Raw genomic sequence first — 21,489 nt, 5'->3', positions numbered from 1 at the left:
TTCGTCCTGATCAGGCTCTGAAATGGTGGGACTTTATTAAGCAATTAATTTCTGATTGAAGAAACAAACACAGTCTGTAAACATCCAGGCAGCTTTTTCATGGTTATAAATAGTTTTAATAGGTGTTTGTTTTCTTGGTGGCTGCCATAGGAACCATGTGTTGATCATTTCCTAAGAAACGATCTCAGGATTAAGAGCGGATATAAAACAGTAAAACGATTGATCCGTCTCTAAACTAAGCTGATCCTCTTTAAGAACATAAACCATGCGGTCTTTAAGACCATTGTTTTGTATGGGAAACACTTTCAATGACCTCTTAAACCTCTGCAATTTGGCTTCGAGTACGCTAATTTAGCATGATTTTACAAACAACTGAAGGAAAAAGAAAAAAAAGGACAAGAAACGAAGCCTCACTTAATCATGATGCTCGTTTACTCCACACTGATCACTGAGCTGTCACAAGTCATTTCCTAATTACACCCAAAGTAACGGATGGATATTAAGTGATTTTCCTGCTTGATGAAGAACATCTGCTTTAAATCAAACATGAGGAAAACCGTTCTGGGTTTTCACACACACTCACACACACACTCACACACACACACACACACACACACACACATCATGAAAGAGACAGATGAAAGTGGGTGAGCCTTTCAGACATCAGATGTGATGATGTGAAAGCACAGGACTGTCTCGCTTCAAGCTAATTCATAGCAGGCCTGATCCTTCTCCATGATCAGACAAATAATCAGACAAATAATCAGACAAATAATCAGACAATTCTGATTTCATATGGAGATTTTTATTGATTTTCACCATTAATAGTGTTAACATTTACACAGCTGTCAATCCTGTAATGCCTCTAACTGCAATAATAATTAGATTTACTCTGTAATATTAAATCTGTAAAAAAATATTCCAGATATGCAAATTAGATACACAAAGATCCAACATTTAGAAAAAAAACAGATAAAAAACAAGATGCATTAGTAAAGTTACTAAAGCTCCTTAGTGTCACATTCAGTGTTTACGCTTCAGTGTTGATCTGTGGAATTATTCAGAAGAGTCGAGTTACGTGTGAAGTGGCTCCACAATCAGATCGTTATAATCAGAATATTCCAGATTGTTCTACAGAGACATTTAAACAAAAACAAGTGGGGCAGAAAATATGAAGTGAAGAAAGAAGGATGGAGGGAAGAACTGTGTTTTTTAACATGATGTAACATAAAATTTAAAACTAAATAGTAAAAAGTCGAATACTTGTGTATAAATGAGAAGAGTGTGAGCTGTGAATGAAGCTCTTACCTGCTCAGGTAAAGTGCTGATATATTACAGCTTCCACTCATACAGTAGAACAGCACGTGATCCAGAACTCTGTGTTATTAATCCAGAAAAGTCCTTAAATTCTCCACCTTAAAATTCATCTCTTTAACCTTCCACAGTTTTTAGTGTCTTTTTGCTTTTACAACCTGGACATTATTCCCACCTGCTTGTTCCAGGTCTGGATCAGAATGATCTACAAATGGGTTTTGTAAAATATAAAACAGATTTAAGTCACAAAGAACATCAGAGACATTTTTCATCAAATGTTCTACAAACGTAAATACCTCCAACTCTCCAAACCACTGGGACAGATGAGATACACTCCACACACACACATAATCCACACACACACACACACTCCACATATACACGCTCCACTCACACACACACACACACTCAAGCACACAAACTCAAGTATACACACTCCAGCACACACATCCCACACACACACACTCCAGCACACACATCCCACACACACACACCAGCACACACACACTCCAGCACACACATCCCACGCACACACTCCAGCACACACACTCTCCACCATGCTGACCATCAGCACTGTGCATTCATCAGCTTTTGGTCAGGCATCACGAGCCACAGCACTAACACACTGAGATTCACAAAGTACCACAAAAATCCTTAAATGAAAACACGGAACACCAGTGAGGTCATGTTTAAACTTCACACACATGAACAGAGGCACAAATTACATCTAGAAAGTTCTTTAATAAACACTAGATCAGAGAATTAACACTAAAACATCTACAATAATGTGTTTGCATTCTAAAACAATCAGTAAAGAGAACCAAGTCTGTACAAGATCCATCATGTTTCACCAGTAACTTCAAATATGCCAATAAAGCAACATGTAAAATGTAAAAGTGACAGAAACCAATTACAAATTGTGTGTTGTAGAAATGTGGAAGCAATAATGTGGATTAGTGCCATAAAATTAACAGTGGTGTGAATTGCTTATGTAGTGCTGCTTAATAAAGCTCATAAAAGTGTGAAATAGAGACAAGTAACCATAAGTACCACCATGAACTGTTCTGTGTGTAAATACAACACTACAAACTCTAAATGGCCATAAATTCTCTTCCTGCTTAATTCGCTCAGACGGATTGTAATAATCCCCTGGTGTTTAATCCCTCCCCTAGGAGCAGATATTTCAGGCTTTGTTAATGATAAGGGTAATGATACTTCTGTGTATTTATCTTAGATTACGTGGCTGTTAGAAGATTAATAACCCTGTGGTTGCCTTTCAAACAGAGGCGAGTCCTGGCAAAGTCCTGGAGAGCGATGAAAAGCTTCTTGTGTGTGGCTTCGTTTAGTCTGATAAATGAGCGACTGCGGCTCATGGCTGAAAAGACATTTGGCAGAACTTTGTATTTCCTGAAGAAAAGCGTTTTTTTCTTTCTGTCAGTGTTTCTGCTGCACTGATTAAACGTAGAGCCGAAGGGGCTCCAGTAGATGAGGATTTGTGCAATTAAGTTAATTTTAGATCTCATGAGCAGCATTTCCTCAAAAACACAAAAGCACCATTTTCTGATTCTCACACATAATAATAGGCTTTTATTTCGTCTGACAAGTGAGAGGTCTCTCTGATAAATATCCCCTAAATCCACCCAGGGATCAGAGCAGACTTTAAATATAAAGCATAAGTAGCTAATACAGACAAACCTGTGACCGCGGCTACAAACTCCACGTTTCCTGCTCATTAGTGCTGATGTTTCTGCTACGATTCAGAATCATTTATTCATTTAAATCAAACTACACAAGCTTTGATTTGCTGCAAATGATTCACTGCTAAATCAAGGGGACCGTTTTGGACCGAAATGCCTCTGAAATACAAAATTAATATGATAAAATAAAAAAATAAACATTAAAACATTAAAACACAAGCTGCCCACAGTCAGAGCAGAAAATACTTCAGTAATCTGGCTCTGTATCTGTGTAATAATTTGTACGATCTGTATTTTACTCAAATTAGTATAAATTTGAAGGACAAAATACAAATTACAAATCTCACACTAAGTTAAGTTTAGCAAATGAGCAAATGAAAATAAATGATGAGCTAGTTGGTTTGATTTCATTGCTAATGTGAGTATTAGCGAGCTAGCAGGTCGACTACAATGACTACATTATACAGACAAAAAACTAAATATTGTGATCTTGTTAACCACAGGACAGGGATGTAGACTGTAGTACTATCCGGTGCTAGAACACCATTTTTAACTCATTGCTATGGCAACATGGGAGACACCTTATAAGTACACTGCCCTGTTCTGGGTTAGGGTTAGGGTTAGGGTTAGCTAAAGGTACTGCCAAGAATGTGAGAAAGGGAAAAGACAAGGGACGTAACAGCCTTCACTTGCAGTAGCAGTTCCTTCAACAATAAATAGCAATCACCCCTGATCACTGGTCCCTGATCACTGGTCCCTGATCCCTGATCTCTGGTCCCTGATCCCTGATCACTGGTCCCTGATCCCTGATCTCTGGGCTAGTTTATGTTCACCACACGGTGTGTTGGTTTATTAGTTCACATTTTAGTAGCAAACAATATCTAAAAAACCTTTTTTGGGTTAGCTGTAAATCTGAGCTGCTTTATGCTTCTCTTGCACTTTTCTGGAATCTGAGACAGAAAAGACAGGAAATAAGTAGCTGCGGAGAAAAGCGATAGCTCTCAGACCTGTTGCTTCATGCAGCGATGGTAATTATCTGTCCATACGGCTCTGAGTGAAATTTACTCACAGTCATTACAGCACATCTCTCTCTGCCCCCCCCCCCCCCCCCACACACACACTCTCTCTCTGCCACACTGCTCGTGTTTGTCCTGGTTACCATTCATATGCACATTTCATAACCCAAATTAGCGTCTCTTCGTGCTCAAATCTGTTTCTTGGCTTTGATTTAGTCAGTGTTACGTAAGAACAATGTTTTTTTCTCGACAAATGCACCACATTCGTAATCTGAGCTCTGTGTGTGTGTGCGTGTGTGTGTGTGTGTGTGTGTGAGTTGATAAAAGAAAGGGCTTCTTCTTCAAGAGCACAAATACTCGAGTGTTAACTTTGTGTTCTGTTATTAAAGGTGATGCAGGACGACGACCACACGTTCGGACAAAGAGCCTCGTGTTGGTCATGGTGTCCTGCTAACTGTACACTAACACAACTTTACCAAGTCCCACTGAATGAAACTTAAGAGCTTGAGAAAAAAGGAATGAAAGCAAAGGGAAATGATTCGATCTTTTCCTAAACTAAAAGCATGTTTATTTCTTTCAAGTGCAAATGTTGTTAGTTCTGATTCACTTGAATCTGAGTCATTACTTCTGATTCATTTAAAACATAGTAATGTGATTTTATTTATTTCTTTTTTACAGCAAGTTAGTCAGTAAGATCACCAATAATATCATCTTTTAAATCAACTGTTTACATTTCACATTTTAAGCAGGTTTTCTTCATTAGTTGCTATTTCCTGTCTAATTTATTGTTTCCTGTATCACTTCCTGTTAGGCTTTTATCTCAGGAGGGACGCGATGACCCCAAAGTTACCAGCAGTAGAATCATGTCTCCTTTCATTTCTATTGGTGAGTCCTGTTAAAAACCCCACAGTCAGTATTCAGCCAATCAGAAACAACACACAAAACACAAAACACAGTATGTATATATTTACATCTTAATGCATAAAAATATATCTTTATATCTTGAAATGGCTATATTTTAATTAAATACAGAAAATTATCTAAAAATTACAATATAATATATATATAGTTTATATTATTATATTTATATAGTAAATTATACCCAGTTCTGCTAGTATTATTACTAACACAGAACAATAAATAAGCAACAATATTTCTCTCTCTCTCTCTCTCTCTCTCTCTCTCTCTCTCTCTCTCTCTCATTTTTTTCTGGTGAAATTCTATGGCTTTGTTCCCAGAACTTAATTTCTCTCATCTTGAGGCTCTAAATGGGAGGATTTTAATTCCTCTGTCCATAAAAGCTGTGGGATTAAGAGACTTTAGCGTAATCCTGCTTATTATGCTGAATTACTGTCATAAACCTTTTTTTGTACTTGTTATTACCTCACAGGAAGAGTTGGTCTGCAGAGTCCCAGGTTCCTGTGAGATGAAATCTAAAAGAACAGAACATGGCGTTCTGCCTTATTTACTATCTCAGTTTCTGGCATGTCACACTGACATATTTGATCATTTCTGTATTCGACTCTTTCTAACATTCACCAGTGTGTTTGTGGTTCATGTGTTTCTCTCACACTTACAGGAAGAAAGAATATTAGAGAATAACCTCCTTTAAATTATTAAATATTTAAAATTCACTCATTAAATTTCATATTAATTTAATTGAATATTAATACTATTAATACTAATTATATTTGTGTAAAATAAAAATATAAAAATTTAACAGGAAAAGATTCTTTCATGGTTAAGGTCTAATTTCAACAACTGAAAACTCCTGAAGATTCTGTTGAAGAAGCTGCAGCCACTTCATATCATGTCATATCTCTGAATCTATCTGCTAATGAAGTCCTACACTTTCTGCTCAGGGACAACAGTGTGTTTAGAAACATTATTCTGATCAGTGTGTGTGTGTGTGTGTGTGTGTGTGTGTGTGTGTGTGTGTGTGTGTGTGTGTGTGTGTGTCACAGGTCTCCAGTATGTATCTGCTGAGAGCTGAATACTCCAACTGTGGAGAAAATGAGTTTTATAACCACAGCAGCTGTCAGCCGTGTCCACAGTGTCCACCAGGACAGGAGCCCTTCATGGTACACACACACTACACAGACACACACACACACACTACACACACACACACACAGACACACACACAGACACACACACACAGACACACACACATACTACACACACAGACACACACACACTACACACACACACAGACACACACACTAAACACACACACTACACTCACACACACACACACACACACTACACAGACACACACACAGACCCACACACACAGACACACACTGGGGAAAAAAAAACAACAAATAGTGCTATTTGTACATAACTGTGCCATGGTTTATTTTATCTAAGAAAGGAACAAGTAATATTAAATGAGTATGAACGCATCCACCCCACACCCCACCCCCTCCTCTGAAACACCCCATTTCTGTTTGTCTGTGTCTCCTACTTCCTTTTCTTGTCTTTCATCCCTCTTCTTCTCTCTCCCTCTCTCTTGTTTCTGGATCTTCTTTAATTAACCTTTCTCAGTCTGTAATAGACGCAGTTTGTGATCTTTTTTGTTTCAATGTCGATACTTTCAAATGAAGATCAAAAAAGTGCCCTTGATCTTTAGGCTGCCTCTGAAGGACACCTACTGAGGGTCTTTGAGTGTGAGATCAAACACTTGATAATTCAGAGCACTTGCTTGTCTAAACCTTTATATTAAATTCTTTCTTTAAAATTCTTATCTAACATGTATATTATTTACAGCTTCAGAGGTGATGTGTTCAATCCCAATTGGTACACTACAACAAGTGTGTGTGTGTGTGTGTGTGTGTGTGTGTGTGCAGAACTGTGGCTACGGTGTTAAAGATGAAGACTATGACTGTGTGTCGTGTCCACCGGGGAAATTCTCAAGGGGAAAATATGAGATCTGTCGTCGTCATAAAGAATGTAATGCAGTGTACAAAGCCACAGTGCACACGCCAGGGACGAGAGAGAGTGACGCAGAATGTGGACCCTGTTTACCTGGGTGTGTACACACACACATATACACACACATATACACACACACACACAAACGCACACACATATACACACACACACACAAATGCATACACACATATACACACATATACACACACACCCATACAGTACACACGCATACATACACACACACATCTACACACACACACATACAGTACAGTACACACATATACACACATACACACACACACACATACAGTACACACGCATACATACACACACACACACACACATCTACACACACACACACAAACACATTTATAAACACACATACATTTACATTTCTGGCATTTAGCAGACACACTTACATTTTATTTCATTTTATACACCTGAGCAATTGAGGGTTAAGGGCTTTGATCAGGGGCCCTGCAGTAGTAGCTTGGTGGACCTGGGACTTGAACCCATAACCTTCCGATCAATTGTCCAACACATCCCTCACATACACACACACAGACATACATACACACACATACAAAGAGGTCTAACACATGTTACTGTAGTTAAAGAGGAACATCTGCTTTCAATCACTTTAAATGTAAATATACAAAGTGCAGCTTTTTAGCTGAATGTTATTGAGTGTCTTTAATATACTGAAGGCCGGAGTTTTAAGAAGTCTCAGAATATACGACCAATTATTTACAACCAAAAAGTAAATCACAGTAAATCCTTTAAATTCATCTCAGATCAAACGCAGCTCAGGAACACAGCTGTTATGTGACATTTTATTATAGCTGCAGTTCTCGATGTGTCCTGTGCTCTGTTAACATGTACACAACTGATGAACACCACCATGTGTAAGAGAGTGTACACTTATTCACCTGTAGCTACCTGTGTGTGTATGAGAACTAAATTAGTGATAAAAGGTTAGATGTTTAGGATAAAAGATGTTTTCACATCATTATTATTTTTATGAACGTTACTGTTCCCTCTGAGCCTCTATTAAGAGCGAGTGTTTTCTCTTCCTCACACAGGTACTACATCTTGGAAAATCGTCCGAGGAACATCTACGGAATGATGTGTCATTCCTGTCAGAACGCTCCACGGAACACCAGAGAGTGTACGATTTATTTTTACATTTCAGACTTTGTATTGAGTTTCATTTAAACGGTCAACGTTTCCTTCAGCAATAACCAGAAAACAGACAGGTGGAGCTCAAAGTGTGGAAGAGACACTGCAGAGAGAGAGAACTCATAAAAAGGATGAAAGGACTGGGTTATGATACACGCAAAATAAAATAATACACAGTTCTACTCCATTCAATACAATCTATAAAACCACGCTGGTGTATCATTACACTCTCCATCATCGTTTCCCTTTAGCCCCGCCCCCTGTCCACACAGTGAAGAATTGAGCTTTTCTTCCAAAATTTCTTCACTGATATAATTAACAGTAGGTGGTTATATTAACATAGATTAACATGCATTAATATAGTCTTCAGAGTACCTCAGTGGTACGAGAACCTTTAGGCAGAGCTGGGGGGGGAAACATACCCCAACCAGGAGGCAGAGTTCGACACAACACCGGATTTTCTTTTTTTGAAACATTTTTAATTAGAGACCTCACATTGAGTCTTAAAGAGCTTTAATTGTTCTGAACTATGCAGACAAAAACACAGAGGTACAGACGAGTCGACGCTTGTCAGTTAATCTGCACATTACAGTCACACACACCAGAGTCTGCATCGGATAATTAAAAGAAATGAAAACATCCGGAGGGCCTAAAAAATGAAACATTATTAACTTGCTTCTGCATGCAGGGAAATCGTCCACTTTCAGTAAAGTCAGTGTTCATAAAATCTTATTTCACCTTCAGTGCTACTCACAGCGATGTCATTAGCATTAGCATTAGCATCATTAATAAAATGTGTAACATTAATCCCACCTTATATTTAGCGTGAGCCTTAAATGATTTTATTAGAAATAATTGTTAGTGCTTATTGCTATGAGTGAAAGACAAATGGAAGTTTTTTTTATTAGACAGAATCAATAATGAACATCCTGAAGTGTTTAAAAGTCTCGGCTTTAGTCTTCTGCCAAAACTGCAATCACATTCCACTTAGCAATTAGAGATTCACAGATTTCACTCCAAATGTCACCACAGATTTACAGCCTTCATATTTCCTCTGAAGCTGTTTAGGAAATGTGGGCTTTATGGTTTTATTTATTCTTTTTTATAGTATAAATTATAAAGAATACTAACTAAATAACTAAACTAAATAATAACTGGAATCCTGGCTTCATAACAAGGCCGTACATTTCCTCTCATTATATCAACAGATTGGTTTTGTTTGTTTAGTCTTTTGTTTATTGCTCACCAGCTATTATTCACTCAACAGTTTTATTTGTTTGTTTGTTGTTTATTTATTACCCACACCATAATACATTTTTATGTACCAGTTTAACACCCACCAAATATTCCATCAAAAGGTAATATTTAAGTTTGTTTGTTCAATTTTTTTGTTTACTACCTATCACATCTCATTACACTGACACTTTGTTTGTTTGTTTGCTACCAGACACTTTTCATTAAATCATTTGTTTATTTGTTTGTTTATGACCTCCACACTGTTACATCAACAAACTGAGTTTGTTTGGTTTTGCTTGTGTTTCACCAACATTGAGTCCACAGAGAATATTATTTATTTGCATGTTTGCTTCTTTATAACCACTCTGTAATCAACCCCTTATTACATCAAAAGCCATTTTTCTGTTTGTTTGTTTGTTTGTTTGTTTGTTTTATTAGCACCTCCCCCCCCTTCGAAATGTATAAATAAAAAACTCCCATATATACACTATATTTTATATATTTAGTCTGCTGCTGTGCTCGAGGTGTCTTCAGGGTTACAGAAGCATTATGAGATAAAAACAGAAAAGAACATAAATTAAAAATAGATGTGTGTAACTATAACTTTTATTTCAGGTATGCGAACGACACCCGTTTCCTCAAACCGTGGCTCAGGAATATCGTCCACCAGCTCCACCACGTTCCCTCATGCTGAAAAAGGTACAACACTATTATAAGTGTGTTATATGACATACATATTAGACTGTCAATAAAGATCAATAAATATTTATTTTTTCTTTAATCTCTTTGCATTACAGATCTGACAGGACAGGGTCACCTAGCAACAGCCCTTATCATCGCCATGTCAACCATCTTCATCATGGCCATCGCCATAGTGATGATCATAATGTTTTACATCCTGAAAGGCCAAGGTGAGAAACAGAGACTCCTTTCTTTAAATCAGAACAAATTCCTACAGTTGAGTGTAGTAGCTGCACAGACACACGTAACGCAGCCTCGCCATATTCCCTAAACGCTCTTTATCTTCTACACTGACCTTCCTCTTCACCCAGAGTGATGGGTGCCAGTTAGAGGCAGATGCAGGATCTTCATCAGCACCACACTTCACTGTCTCTTAGCAGTATGAGATGATTGAGAAGACAAAACTAGGCCAAGTTTAGTGTAGAGCATCACACCTGCACTTCACACTCTTCATTCTGCATACACACTTAAATTTTGAACCAATCTGTTTCCACTTGTCCTGTTCGCACTGTTGCTGCTTGGTTGTAAAAATTGTGCATGAGAAATTCTGGTTCTGGCAACCCTGGGATGCTTCCAGAGTTTCTGATGATTCTCACAGTCGAATGCCTTGCTGTAGTCAAATTGTTGTGAGATTTCAATTAAGCTCCGCACCTTTTCCAAGGATATGTGTGACTCAGCAAACTGTACTGAAAACAGGACTGAAATGAAGTGGTGTTAGCAGGAAGGTACACAACTTCCTCTTATATTAGCTCACTTCTTCATCAAATGTATTTGACGTTAGCTCACTATGACCTTCTGCATTAGCCTGGTACAAGAACGCGTTCTCTGGAATAAACTGTAAGTGAAATCATATGAGTGTTAACTGGTGGTCTTGCAATTTGAGACACACACACACGCACACAGATGCACACACATACAAACCCACACACACGTGCGCATACACACACACACATACCATATCTTTAATATGAACTCACATTAACTGAAACTGCAGCTGAAGAAAAGTGTTTGCGTGCTCAGGGGATTATGATTCATTTCAAAAATAAAAAAGAACTTTAACTCATACAAACATAAATTGTATGTGTTAATGAACAATAAATAACTGTCTGATTGTCTTGTTTTTTTCCTAGCATGCTGTTCAGGCCAAATGGTGAAAGCCATAGAGGCTCCAACAAGCAAGCAAGAGGAGAAAAAAGAAGGCCAAGGTGGGGAGACGAATGAAACACAAATCCTTTAAAATTAAATGACCCCACACCTATCTCGAGACTCCTCCACTCCCTCATTCACAGTAATGTGTGATGGAATGTTTGGCGTTTGTTCCTCGCTTCAGGCCATAAATTCTCCGACTTTGCAATAGAATAATGAGCCTCTTTTCTCGTCTGCCTCAATTATCCTGCTTCACTTCTCCTCACCATGATTACAGACTTCAGCTGTCACTTTATGGCACAAGGACAGAAAAGCAGCTATTATTAGCAGAAAGTGAGGGACAGAGAGATCGGGCATGTCCCGAATGCTACTGTTTAATAGTATTTCATTTAATATGATATTATACATTTTCAAACTTTTAAGAAAAATGTGCTAATATTGAATATTTTAATACCAACACTAGCTATCTTAAATGTTAGCTAATAACGAACTAGCAGGTTGCATGTGCTACATGGTACACTAGCTAACACAACATAATCTCATAGACTAGCTACATAGTGTTTAGATCAGAACCAGATCAGAATCAGGTTTATTGGCCAAGTGTGTTGATGTTGACACACACAAGGAATTTGGTTCCAGCTGTTTGTGACTCTCAAAAGTACAGACATAAATAACACTATACTATACAATACAGACATAAATAACACTATACTATACAATACACACATAAATAACACTATACTATACAATACACACATAAATAACACTATACTATACAATACAGACATAAATAACACTATACTATACAATACACACATAAATAACACTATACTATACAATACACACATAAATAACACTATACTGTACAATACACACATAAATAACACTATACTATACAATACAGACATAAATAACACTATACTATACAATACAGACATAAATAACACTATACTATACAATACACACATAAATAACACTATACTGTACAATACACACATAAATAACACTATACTATACAATACACACATAAATAACACTATATTATACAATACACACATAAATAACACTATACTATACAATACACACATAAATAACACTATACTATACAATACACACATAAATAACACTATACTATACAATACACACATAAATAACACTATACTATACAATACACACATAAATAACACTATACTATACAATACACACATAAATAACACTATACTATACAATACACACATAAATAACACTATACTATACAATACACACATAAATAACACTATACTATACAATACACACATAAATAACACTATACTATACAATACAGACATAAATAACACTATACTATACAATACACACATAAATAACACTATACTATACAATACACACATAAATAACACTATACTATACAATACAGACATAAATAACACTATACTATACAAGACAATACAGATGATGAGATACAATATAGACAGAATGAGTATTAAATATGAATATAGAATATGATCAGTTATGTACATAAAGTGTGAGAGTGTAAATAACAATATTGTGTAATATTATACTTTAGTACAATATACAGCAGCAGTAGTGTGTAATATATACAGATGATGTGATGACTGACACTCCTGATAATGCAGCACTTATAGATATGAAGCAGTGAATATAATTATGGTGAGGTGTTAATCAGGGTGATTGTCTGGGGAAACAAACTGTTCCTGTGTCTGACAGTTTTAGTAAACAGAGTTCTGTAGCGCCTGAGAGAAGGGAGGAGCTGAAAGAGGTTGTGTTCAGGGTGTGAAGGATCAGTAGTGATTTTTACTGCCCGGTTTCTGGTTCTTGTGTGAAGCTCCTATCATTCTGTTCATTCAGCTAACACGTACAGCTACAGGCGGCTATCGTAAAGATAACCTTGGGAGCAAATTCAAACACAAATACAACTGTTAGAACATAATCCTGAGAGCAAACTCATATTTGTTAATGTTAATGTGCTAAACTTACTGAGGATCAGTTTATTAACGTTAACCTTTCCTCTATTACATGCTTAATCCTTTAAAAAACTATTCACATATCTGAAGTGTAATATATCCAAACCAGTGCTAGTCCTGATTGTGTAAATGTTTCTTCACTTGCTAAAGTTTTAATACTTTTTATTGTAGAGAATGCTGTAAAATTCACAGAGAAGGACGAGTTCAAACCTCCTCCAGTAAAAGCAGTAAAGAGGTAAGGAATGTTTTTAAAAACACGTCTTTGTGAAGAAAAGTCAGTTCCAGGTTTAAATGTGAGAGACATCAGGACAGCGATGCACTCTGTGTGAACTTGAAACAAGGAACTTTTTTTACTTACTAATTAAGTCACCACAGGACAAGTTCCAGCAGAAAAGCTTTAGCTGCTAGCGATTTCAGTGTGTTCAGGAGTGAGAATGAATCTAATCTCACTTCTTCTTCTTTTTTTGGACTGGAAACATTATGTGGTTTGATGAAAACACCACCTTGGGGGGAAGGAGATTTCAGTTTTACTCACCTGTGCACACACACATACACACACACACGCGCGCGCACACACATACACACATACACTTACAATATTTCATGTAACTGCTGCTACAACACTGTGCTCATTCCAGTTTTTCTGCACACACAATATTGTTGATACACACAGTATTTATACTGGTCACCGCTGTTTCTGTTTATTGCCTTTTTTTGTATTGTCTTGCATTTTTTGTCCTGCACTGTTTGAACAGATACACTTTATGTATCTAGGACACTTACTAAGTCCTTATAGCTCTGTGTTGTTTTATGTAGCTCCCTGATCCTGGAGAAACGTTGTCTCATGTCACTGTGTACTGTAACAGTTATATATGGTTGTAATGACAATAAAGGCTTCTTTACTTGACTTGACACATACACACACCCTCTTTCACACACACACATACATACATACAGCCACAAACATACACTCATACATAAATACACATAAACATACATAAATACTCACAGGCACACATACATACATACACACACATATACATACACACACATACATACTTACACACACACAAATACATACACACACATACATACTTACACACACACATACATACACACATACACACATACATACACACATACATACACACACATATACACACACATACACAAACATACACACATATGCACACACATACATACACACACACACATATACACACAAACATAAATACATACATATACATACACACATACACACACAAACATACACACATACATACACACACATACACAAACATACACACATATACACACATACATACACATATACACACAAACATACATACATACATATACATACACACATACACACACAAACATACACACATACATACACACACATACACAAACATACACACATATACACACATACATACATACATACACACACACATATACACACAAACATACATACATATACATATACACACACAAACACAATCTCTCACACACACACATACATACACACACACAAACATACACACATTTACATTTACAGCATGTGACAGACTCTTATCCAGAGCGACGTACATAAGTGCTTAAATCTCTAACATTGAATACATTAATGCTGGTTCACTGGGTTAAAGACTTAAGATACCATGAGTTTAAAACATTTGTTCAAAGTTACAATGAAAAAGTCTCAAAGGTTGTGACTCAGCTGTCCGGACCTCTAGGGGAAGTTCATTCCAACACCTTGGTGCCAGAACAGAGAAGAGTCTTGTAGTATACTTGCCCCTTACCCTGAGAGATGGTGGAACCAGTCGAGCGGTGCTGGTAGATCGGAGGGTGCGGGGTGCAGTGCGAGGAGTGATGAGGGCCTTGAGGTAAGAGGGAGCTGGTGAGGTGAGGATTATGCTACAAAGCTCCACCACTCCCCTATCCACCCTCCGCCTGCCCCCCCCCCTCCCCCCTGTCTGGAGCAGTAACTGGACTCATTTCTATCTCACTGTATTAATTACCCTCATTAACTCCACCACAGTCAAACAGTGCTGTTTATCACTGTTATTGAGCTGGAAAATATATCATACAATTTGTTTGTTTTCTTCTTTTAAATGCAATAACCATTTTGGACATAAAAAGCCACAGAGAAAAAGCATCATGTATTCCATAAAAACTAAAGTTAGTTCCTGGAGTCATTACCACAGGGTGAAGTACATGTTATTCTCCTCACACCGCACAGCTAGGCAGCTAAGTTACACAGCTAATGCGCTAATGCTAGCGGCTGCCAAACCATTACAAAGGTGTCGTGTTTCAGAGGAACAATGATGTTCTGTGAACATCTCTAACTTGTCTTTGTCAACAAGGAGCTTTTATTTTTCTGGCCCGGGATAAAGGCGAGTGCAAATCACTACATGTTACTTAGCTACATGTTAAAAACAGGAGGCGAGTCAATGAGTATTACTTACTTACACTGAGTATTACACTGAGTATTACTTACTTACACTGAGTATTACACTGAGTATTACTTACTTACACTGAGTATTACACTGAGTATTACACTGAGTATTACTTACTTACACTGAGTATTACTTACTTACACTGAGTATTACACTGAGTATTACTTACACTGAGTATTAAACTGAGTATTACTGACACTGAAATGTTAGTATGGCTAGTATGCTAGTATAACACAGGACAGTCTTTCTTGGTTTAATTGACTGCTCACAAACAGCAGACATGTTTAAGCAGCAATGCTAAAATAGATGCTAACACAATGGCAGCTGATCCTGTGTTACAGTTTCTCAGCTGTTTGAATGTTAGTAAAAATAAACCCGTTTCTCTTCAGTGAAAACGACGCGTCATCTGAGAACGAGCAGCTGCTGAGCCGCAGCATCGACAGTGATGAAGAAGCAGCACAGGAGAAGCAGGGAGCCGCCGATCTCTGCATTTTATCCCTTGTTCATCACACACGAGACAAAACCTGCTCAAGTAACACAGTCACCAACAACAACAACACAACTGTGGGGGTGAGACGGAAAAACTTTACTAAATAAATAATATTACTGTAGGATCAATTAAATATTAAGAAAATGAAATCGAATGAATCAGAGTGCATTAAGTGATCATAAAAAAGCATCACATATAAATAACTAAGAATGAATTAAATAGATTTTCAAAAACAAAATTAATAAAAAAGTGGTATTTGTAGTTAATTAAGTTCTTTTATCCTGAACTAACCCAAATAAACAGTCTGGAGTCTGCAGATCACAAGCAGATCATTCTGCCAAGCATCTAAACCACTGCTCTAATCTTATAGTCTAGTTATGTTGGGTCAGGTTTACACACACGCACACACACACATGCACACACACACACACACGCACACACACACGCACATACACACAGACACACACACAGACACACACACACACACACACACAGACACACACACACACACACACACACACACACACACACACACACAGACACACACACACACACACAGACACACACACACAGACACACACACACACACACACAGAGACACATACACACACACAGACACACACACACACACAGACACACACACACACACACAGACACACACACACAGACACACACAGACACACACACACACAGAGACACATACACACAGACACACACACCCACACACACACAGACACACACACACGCGCACACACACACACGCACACACACACGCACACACGTGCACACACACACACAGAGAGACACATACACACAGACACACACACCCACACACACACAGACACACACACACGCGCACACACACGCACACACACACACACGCACACACGTGCACACACACACACACACACACAGAGAGACACACACACACAGACACACACACACACAGACACACACACAGACAAACACACACAGACACACAAACCCACACACAGACACACACACAGACAAACACACACAGACACACACACACACACAGACACACACCCACACACAGACACACACACCCACAGAGACACACACAGACACACACACAGACACACCCACACAGAGACACACACACACACAGACACACACACACACACAGACACACACACAGACACAGACACACACACAGACAAACACACACACACACATGCACACACACACACACGCACACACGTGCACACACACACACAGAGAGACACATACACACAGACACACACACCCACACACACACAGACACACACACACGCACACACACACACAGAGAGACACACACACACAGACACACACACACACACAGACACACACACAGACAAACACACACAGACACACAAACCCACACACAGACACACACACAGACAAACACACACAGACACACACACAGACACACCCACACAGAGACACACACACACACAGACACACAGACACAGACACACACACAGACAAACACACACACAGACACACACACACATAAACACACACCGACAGACAAACATCCACAGACACACCCCCACACACACTCTCTCTAATATACTTTGTTTCTCTGATTTCCACAGATTCACAGTCGAAGGAAAAAAATCCTGGAGTTGTACGCCAAAGCTTGCAGTGTTGCTGAGGGTAAGTCGTCCTCACTTCCTACAAAAATCACTGATCTTCAATTTAAACAGTTTTGGTTACAAAAGTCCAACAGCAGTCAACTAACTAACATGGAAGTGCAAAGAAATTAAGATGTGGACGTGCACATGACAGAATCGTTGTTCACTGATGTCTAGACCACCATCAGGACAAACACTCACCATCACAACTGAACATGATCAGGGAAAGAAAATACTGACTGTCAGATTTAAGACAACAGCAACAGACCATTTAAAAATAAAACTAGTATAGTGAATAATTATTATATTTGTAGTATATTTCTGCATGATCACATGATTCATCTCATATTTGGTTTAAATGAACAGAGTAGCTTCATTTCTCAACAGAATATAAAATAATACTTCATGCAGCACACAGAGTTTATGAGCAGTTCTGTGAAATTAATGAAACCACATGATACTAAATTGAGGGTCTGAAATGGAAATGTGTTGAATTTTATCACATCAGACAGTCAGAGAGCAGCATTGGACCTCATCGTGCTCTTCACATCAGACTGAATCACGTATAACTGAGACACGTCTGTGTTTAAACAAACTCTCTTAATATCTTTTGTCTTTAAATAAATAAGAAAAGCTCCTCTTGAGTAATATGCTTAAACACTGACATGTAACATGACATAACTTCTTTCCCCTTCGAGGATCAGGAATAATCAGTTCCGAGTTTAAAGAATGCAATAAAAGTGTAGCTTTCTGAGTAAACTCTTAAAAAGAGCATGAAGAGAAAGTGAGTTGGAGGACATCTGTCATGCATCTTGTGTCTTGAATGCATTAAATCGAAACAAACAAAGCGGCACATTTTGTACCAGGCTTTTCTTTGGGGATCAACTTCTGCTTGTTTTTTTAACTCTTGATGTTTTGACAGTGAAATGAATGCCACCTGCCACGACTGGCACTATGCAGCATGAACACTGACCCTTAGGGCTTCAGGATAATGTGTTCCAGCAAAAACAAATCAAACTCTTATTTCCAATCGGACGTGAGTCTGTTAAATGGACAGTTTAAGTCTAGGAAACTTTGTGGAAATCAGGAGTCCTGCTTGAGTCGGACCTACAGACCTGGACATCATTAATCACAGGCAGAAAAGCTTGAAAAAAGTATTACAACAATTTTAAGCACAAAATAAATATTTTTATTTGATAAATATAAGATTAAAGTTATAGAAGCTGATATAGACTGTCTTCAATAAGTCTTAACCCTTTTTGGATTTTTTTCATATTTTCTCATGTTTCAGCCTTGAAATGAAATAGACTTCTTTGGGATTTTAAATCATTACAGCTACACAATATCACCCAAAATTCTCTGGAGTGTTACAGCTATAGGTTGTGTTTGAAGATTGAAAGCTTGTGTAAAACCCCTAAATGAGTTACAGTGCCATTAGACATCACAGGAGCAGTGTTGGCTCAAGAGGTGAAGGCTCTGAGTTGTTGATCTGAATGTCAGGGTTCAAGTCTCAAGCTGCCACAGTCAGTCAACTGAGCAAGGACCATAACATTAGGCCCAGGGGCACAGTTTCATAGCTGCCCCGACACTCTCACCCCAACATCCTCAGTGGGGATATGTGAAGAAAAGAATTCCACAGTGCTGTAATGTAGATGTGGTGATAATAAGAAGCATCAAAGCTCCCAGATTTACAGGAGTTGTTACACTGAGGTGTCATATGATCATTAATAGAATTAGACCTGTCATTTTAATATTTTTATGGCACTGTGTGTCTCTTCCTAAAGGTCTGAGTCCGGTCGAGCTGCCATTCGACTGTCTGGAGCGAACGAGCCGCATGCTGAGTACCACCTACAGTGCAGACAAGGCGCTAGTCAGGACGTGGCGTCACCTGGCCGAGAGCTTCGGATTAAAACGTGACGAAATCGGAGGAATGACAGATGGCATGCAGCTTTTTGACCGCGTCAGCACGGCCGGATACAGCATCCCGGACCTGCTGGCTCGACTCGTCCAGATCGAGAGGTTGGACGTGGTTGAAGCCCTGTGCTTCGATATTCTGGGAGTGCCCCCTTCTGGTCAGCATCTCACAATCTCTTCACGTTGTGCTAGCGTTTGAGAGACCTGAGATCTCATAAATATGACAATGAAGAAAATCAATATTAATATTGTGTTGATATTCTCAAGCGCAGCGCCCGCAACCAGCCTTCATTTTTTTTTTTTTTTTTTAGAAAAGTCCACAAAAGTCTAATGTTGTGCTGGACACCAAGAATTAAGGACCTTGTCTTCACCAGAAAACATCATTATTTTCCTCCTGAATGAAGTGACTGACCGTTATGAGAAAATGATCAGTTAAACAAATTCAAGAATTGCAAAAGTTTCTTAAGAATCTTTTTTATCCTCCAATGAAGGATTGTGTCTGAAATGTCATGATAAACAGGATTAATCACCAGAATTAATTCAACTTATACTTTATACTTTTTTTATTCACAGTTAGGATGCTGATATTAAGCTGATGATATTATCAACCCTGACAGCTACAGCTACCGAACCTTTGGAGCTAAAACAAAAGGGCAGCGTCTTAACGGAAAAATCTCTGAATTGGTTTAAATTGTATTTAAAAATGCAATTTTCATTTAAATTTGTCTGAAGTTTTAGAACAGAAGCTTCAGACTTACCCTCGGTATTTTGAAGTATGCACAGTTACAATATTGCGTGTTGAATATCGCAATATATATCGTATAAAAGATTATCGGCACATGTCTAATATATAGATATATTTATAGTTCTATAGTGAGATGTACGAGATCTGACAAAAATGTTTCTTAACGACTTCAAATTTCTGTGGACCAAATGTTGGAATGAGAGAAAGAAGTGTGTGTGTGTGTGTGTGTGTGTGTGTGTTTGTGATGCCCTTGTAACCACAGCTAATTCTGTGGTTCTTGTCCTAATTTTTTTAATTAGTGGCTTTATGACTTGCAGTATAAAGGGCCTGTGCTTTCCTGTCACCTCATTAACTAAAAAAAGCAACACAGCAGAAGGAAAGTCTAAAAGATGGTTAATAAGCTTTCAGTCATTCTTTAAGAGCTCTGCATCTGAGTTTATGGTGTGCTGTTGATCGTTTCAAGTGATCGGACTTGAGCAGCAGAACCACGCGGAAATGACATTACACATTTCACGCTGTGTGTTTGTGTGTTTTCTTCATATGGCGAGCTGTTTGACAGCTAAATAGAGCAGAGCTTCAAGTGAAACCCAAGGACTCAGAAAGCTTTAAGACATCTGGTTAATCTCGCCGTGTACAGACCCGCTCGAGTTACCTCATCTTCTGCAAAACACAGCTTCTCCCCAGTCTGAGTGGACAGATCATTAACTTATTACTGTACATATGCATCATGTTAAGAAACAGCAATAAAATAATTATTTAGACTGCTGATTGTTTTATGGCATTATTTTTATTAAAATACCATTTTAATTATTTCATAATTGCAGATCAAAGCTGGTATTCTTTTAATAAATGAGGACTTGTGATAGTATTATAGTGAATAAAAAGGGTTAGGGTCACCCTAGGGTTCATTTATATTGTAGTCTGATAAGATGGTCTGAAATTCTCCTCACTGTAAACAACGTCTATAACCATAAATATAATGTAAAGGTGTTCTGA

The 21,489-nt window shown here is 38.1% G+C and overlaps 1 protein-coding gene across 1 annotated transcript in view; it reads left to right on the top strand.

Moving 5' to 3' along the window:
- edar (ectodysplasin A receptor) overlaps positions 1-21,254 on the top strand; it is a 26,235-nt gene extending 4,981 nt beyond the window's left edge. Inside the window, exons 2-12 of the mRNA XM_060875610.1 lie at positions 4,839-4,912; positions 5,992-6,108; positions 6,877-7,058; positions 8,044-8,129; positions 9,992-10,075; positions 10,174-10,287; positions 11,248-11,322; positions 13,417-13,480; positions 16,094-16,274; positions 17,796-17,856; positions 19,619-21,254. Of these exons, the coding sequence (XP_060731593.1) occupies positions 4,862-4,912; positions 5,992-6,108; positions 6,877-7,058; positions 8,044-8,129; positions 9,992-10,075; positions 10,174-10,287; positions 11,248-11,322; positions 13,417-13,480; positions 16,094-16,274; positions 17,796-17,856; positions 19,619-19,947 (1,344 nt within the window). The 5' untranslated portion in view covers positions 4,839-4,861 and the 3' untranslated portion in view covers positions 19,948-21,254. The remainder of the gene's footprint in view (positions 1-4,838; positions 4,913-5,991; positions 6,109-6,876; positions 7,059-8,043; positions 8,130-9,991; positions 10,076-10,173; positions 10,288-11,247; positions 11,323-13,416; positions 13,481-16,093; positions 16,275-17,795; positions 17,857-19,618) is intronic.
- The last annotated feature ends 235 nt before the right edge of the window (positions 21,255-21,489 follow it).

The sequence above is a fragment of the Tachysurus vachellii genome, chromosome 8, assembly GCF_030014155.1.
Source record: "Tachysurus vachellii isolate PV-2020 chromosome 8, HZAU_Pvac_v1, whole genome shotgun sequence".
NCBI classification, from domain to species: Eukaryota; Metazoa; Chordata; class Actinopteri; order Siluriformes; family Bagridae; genus Tachysurus; species Tachysurus vachellii.
This window is presented reverse-complemented; position numbering and strand designations above follow the sequence as displayed.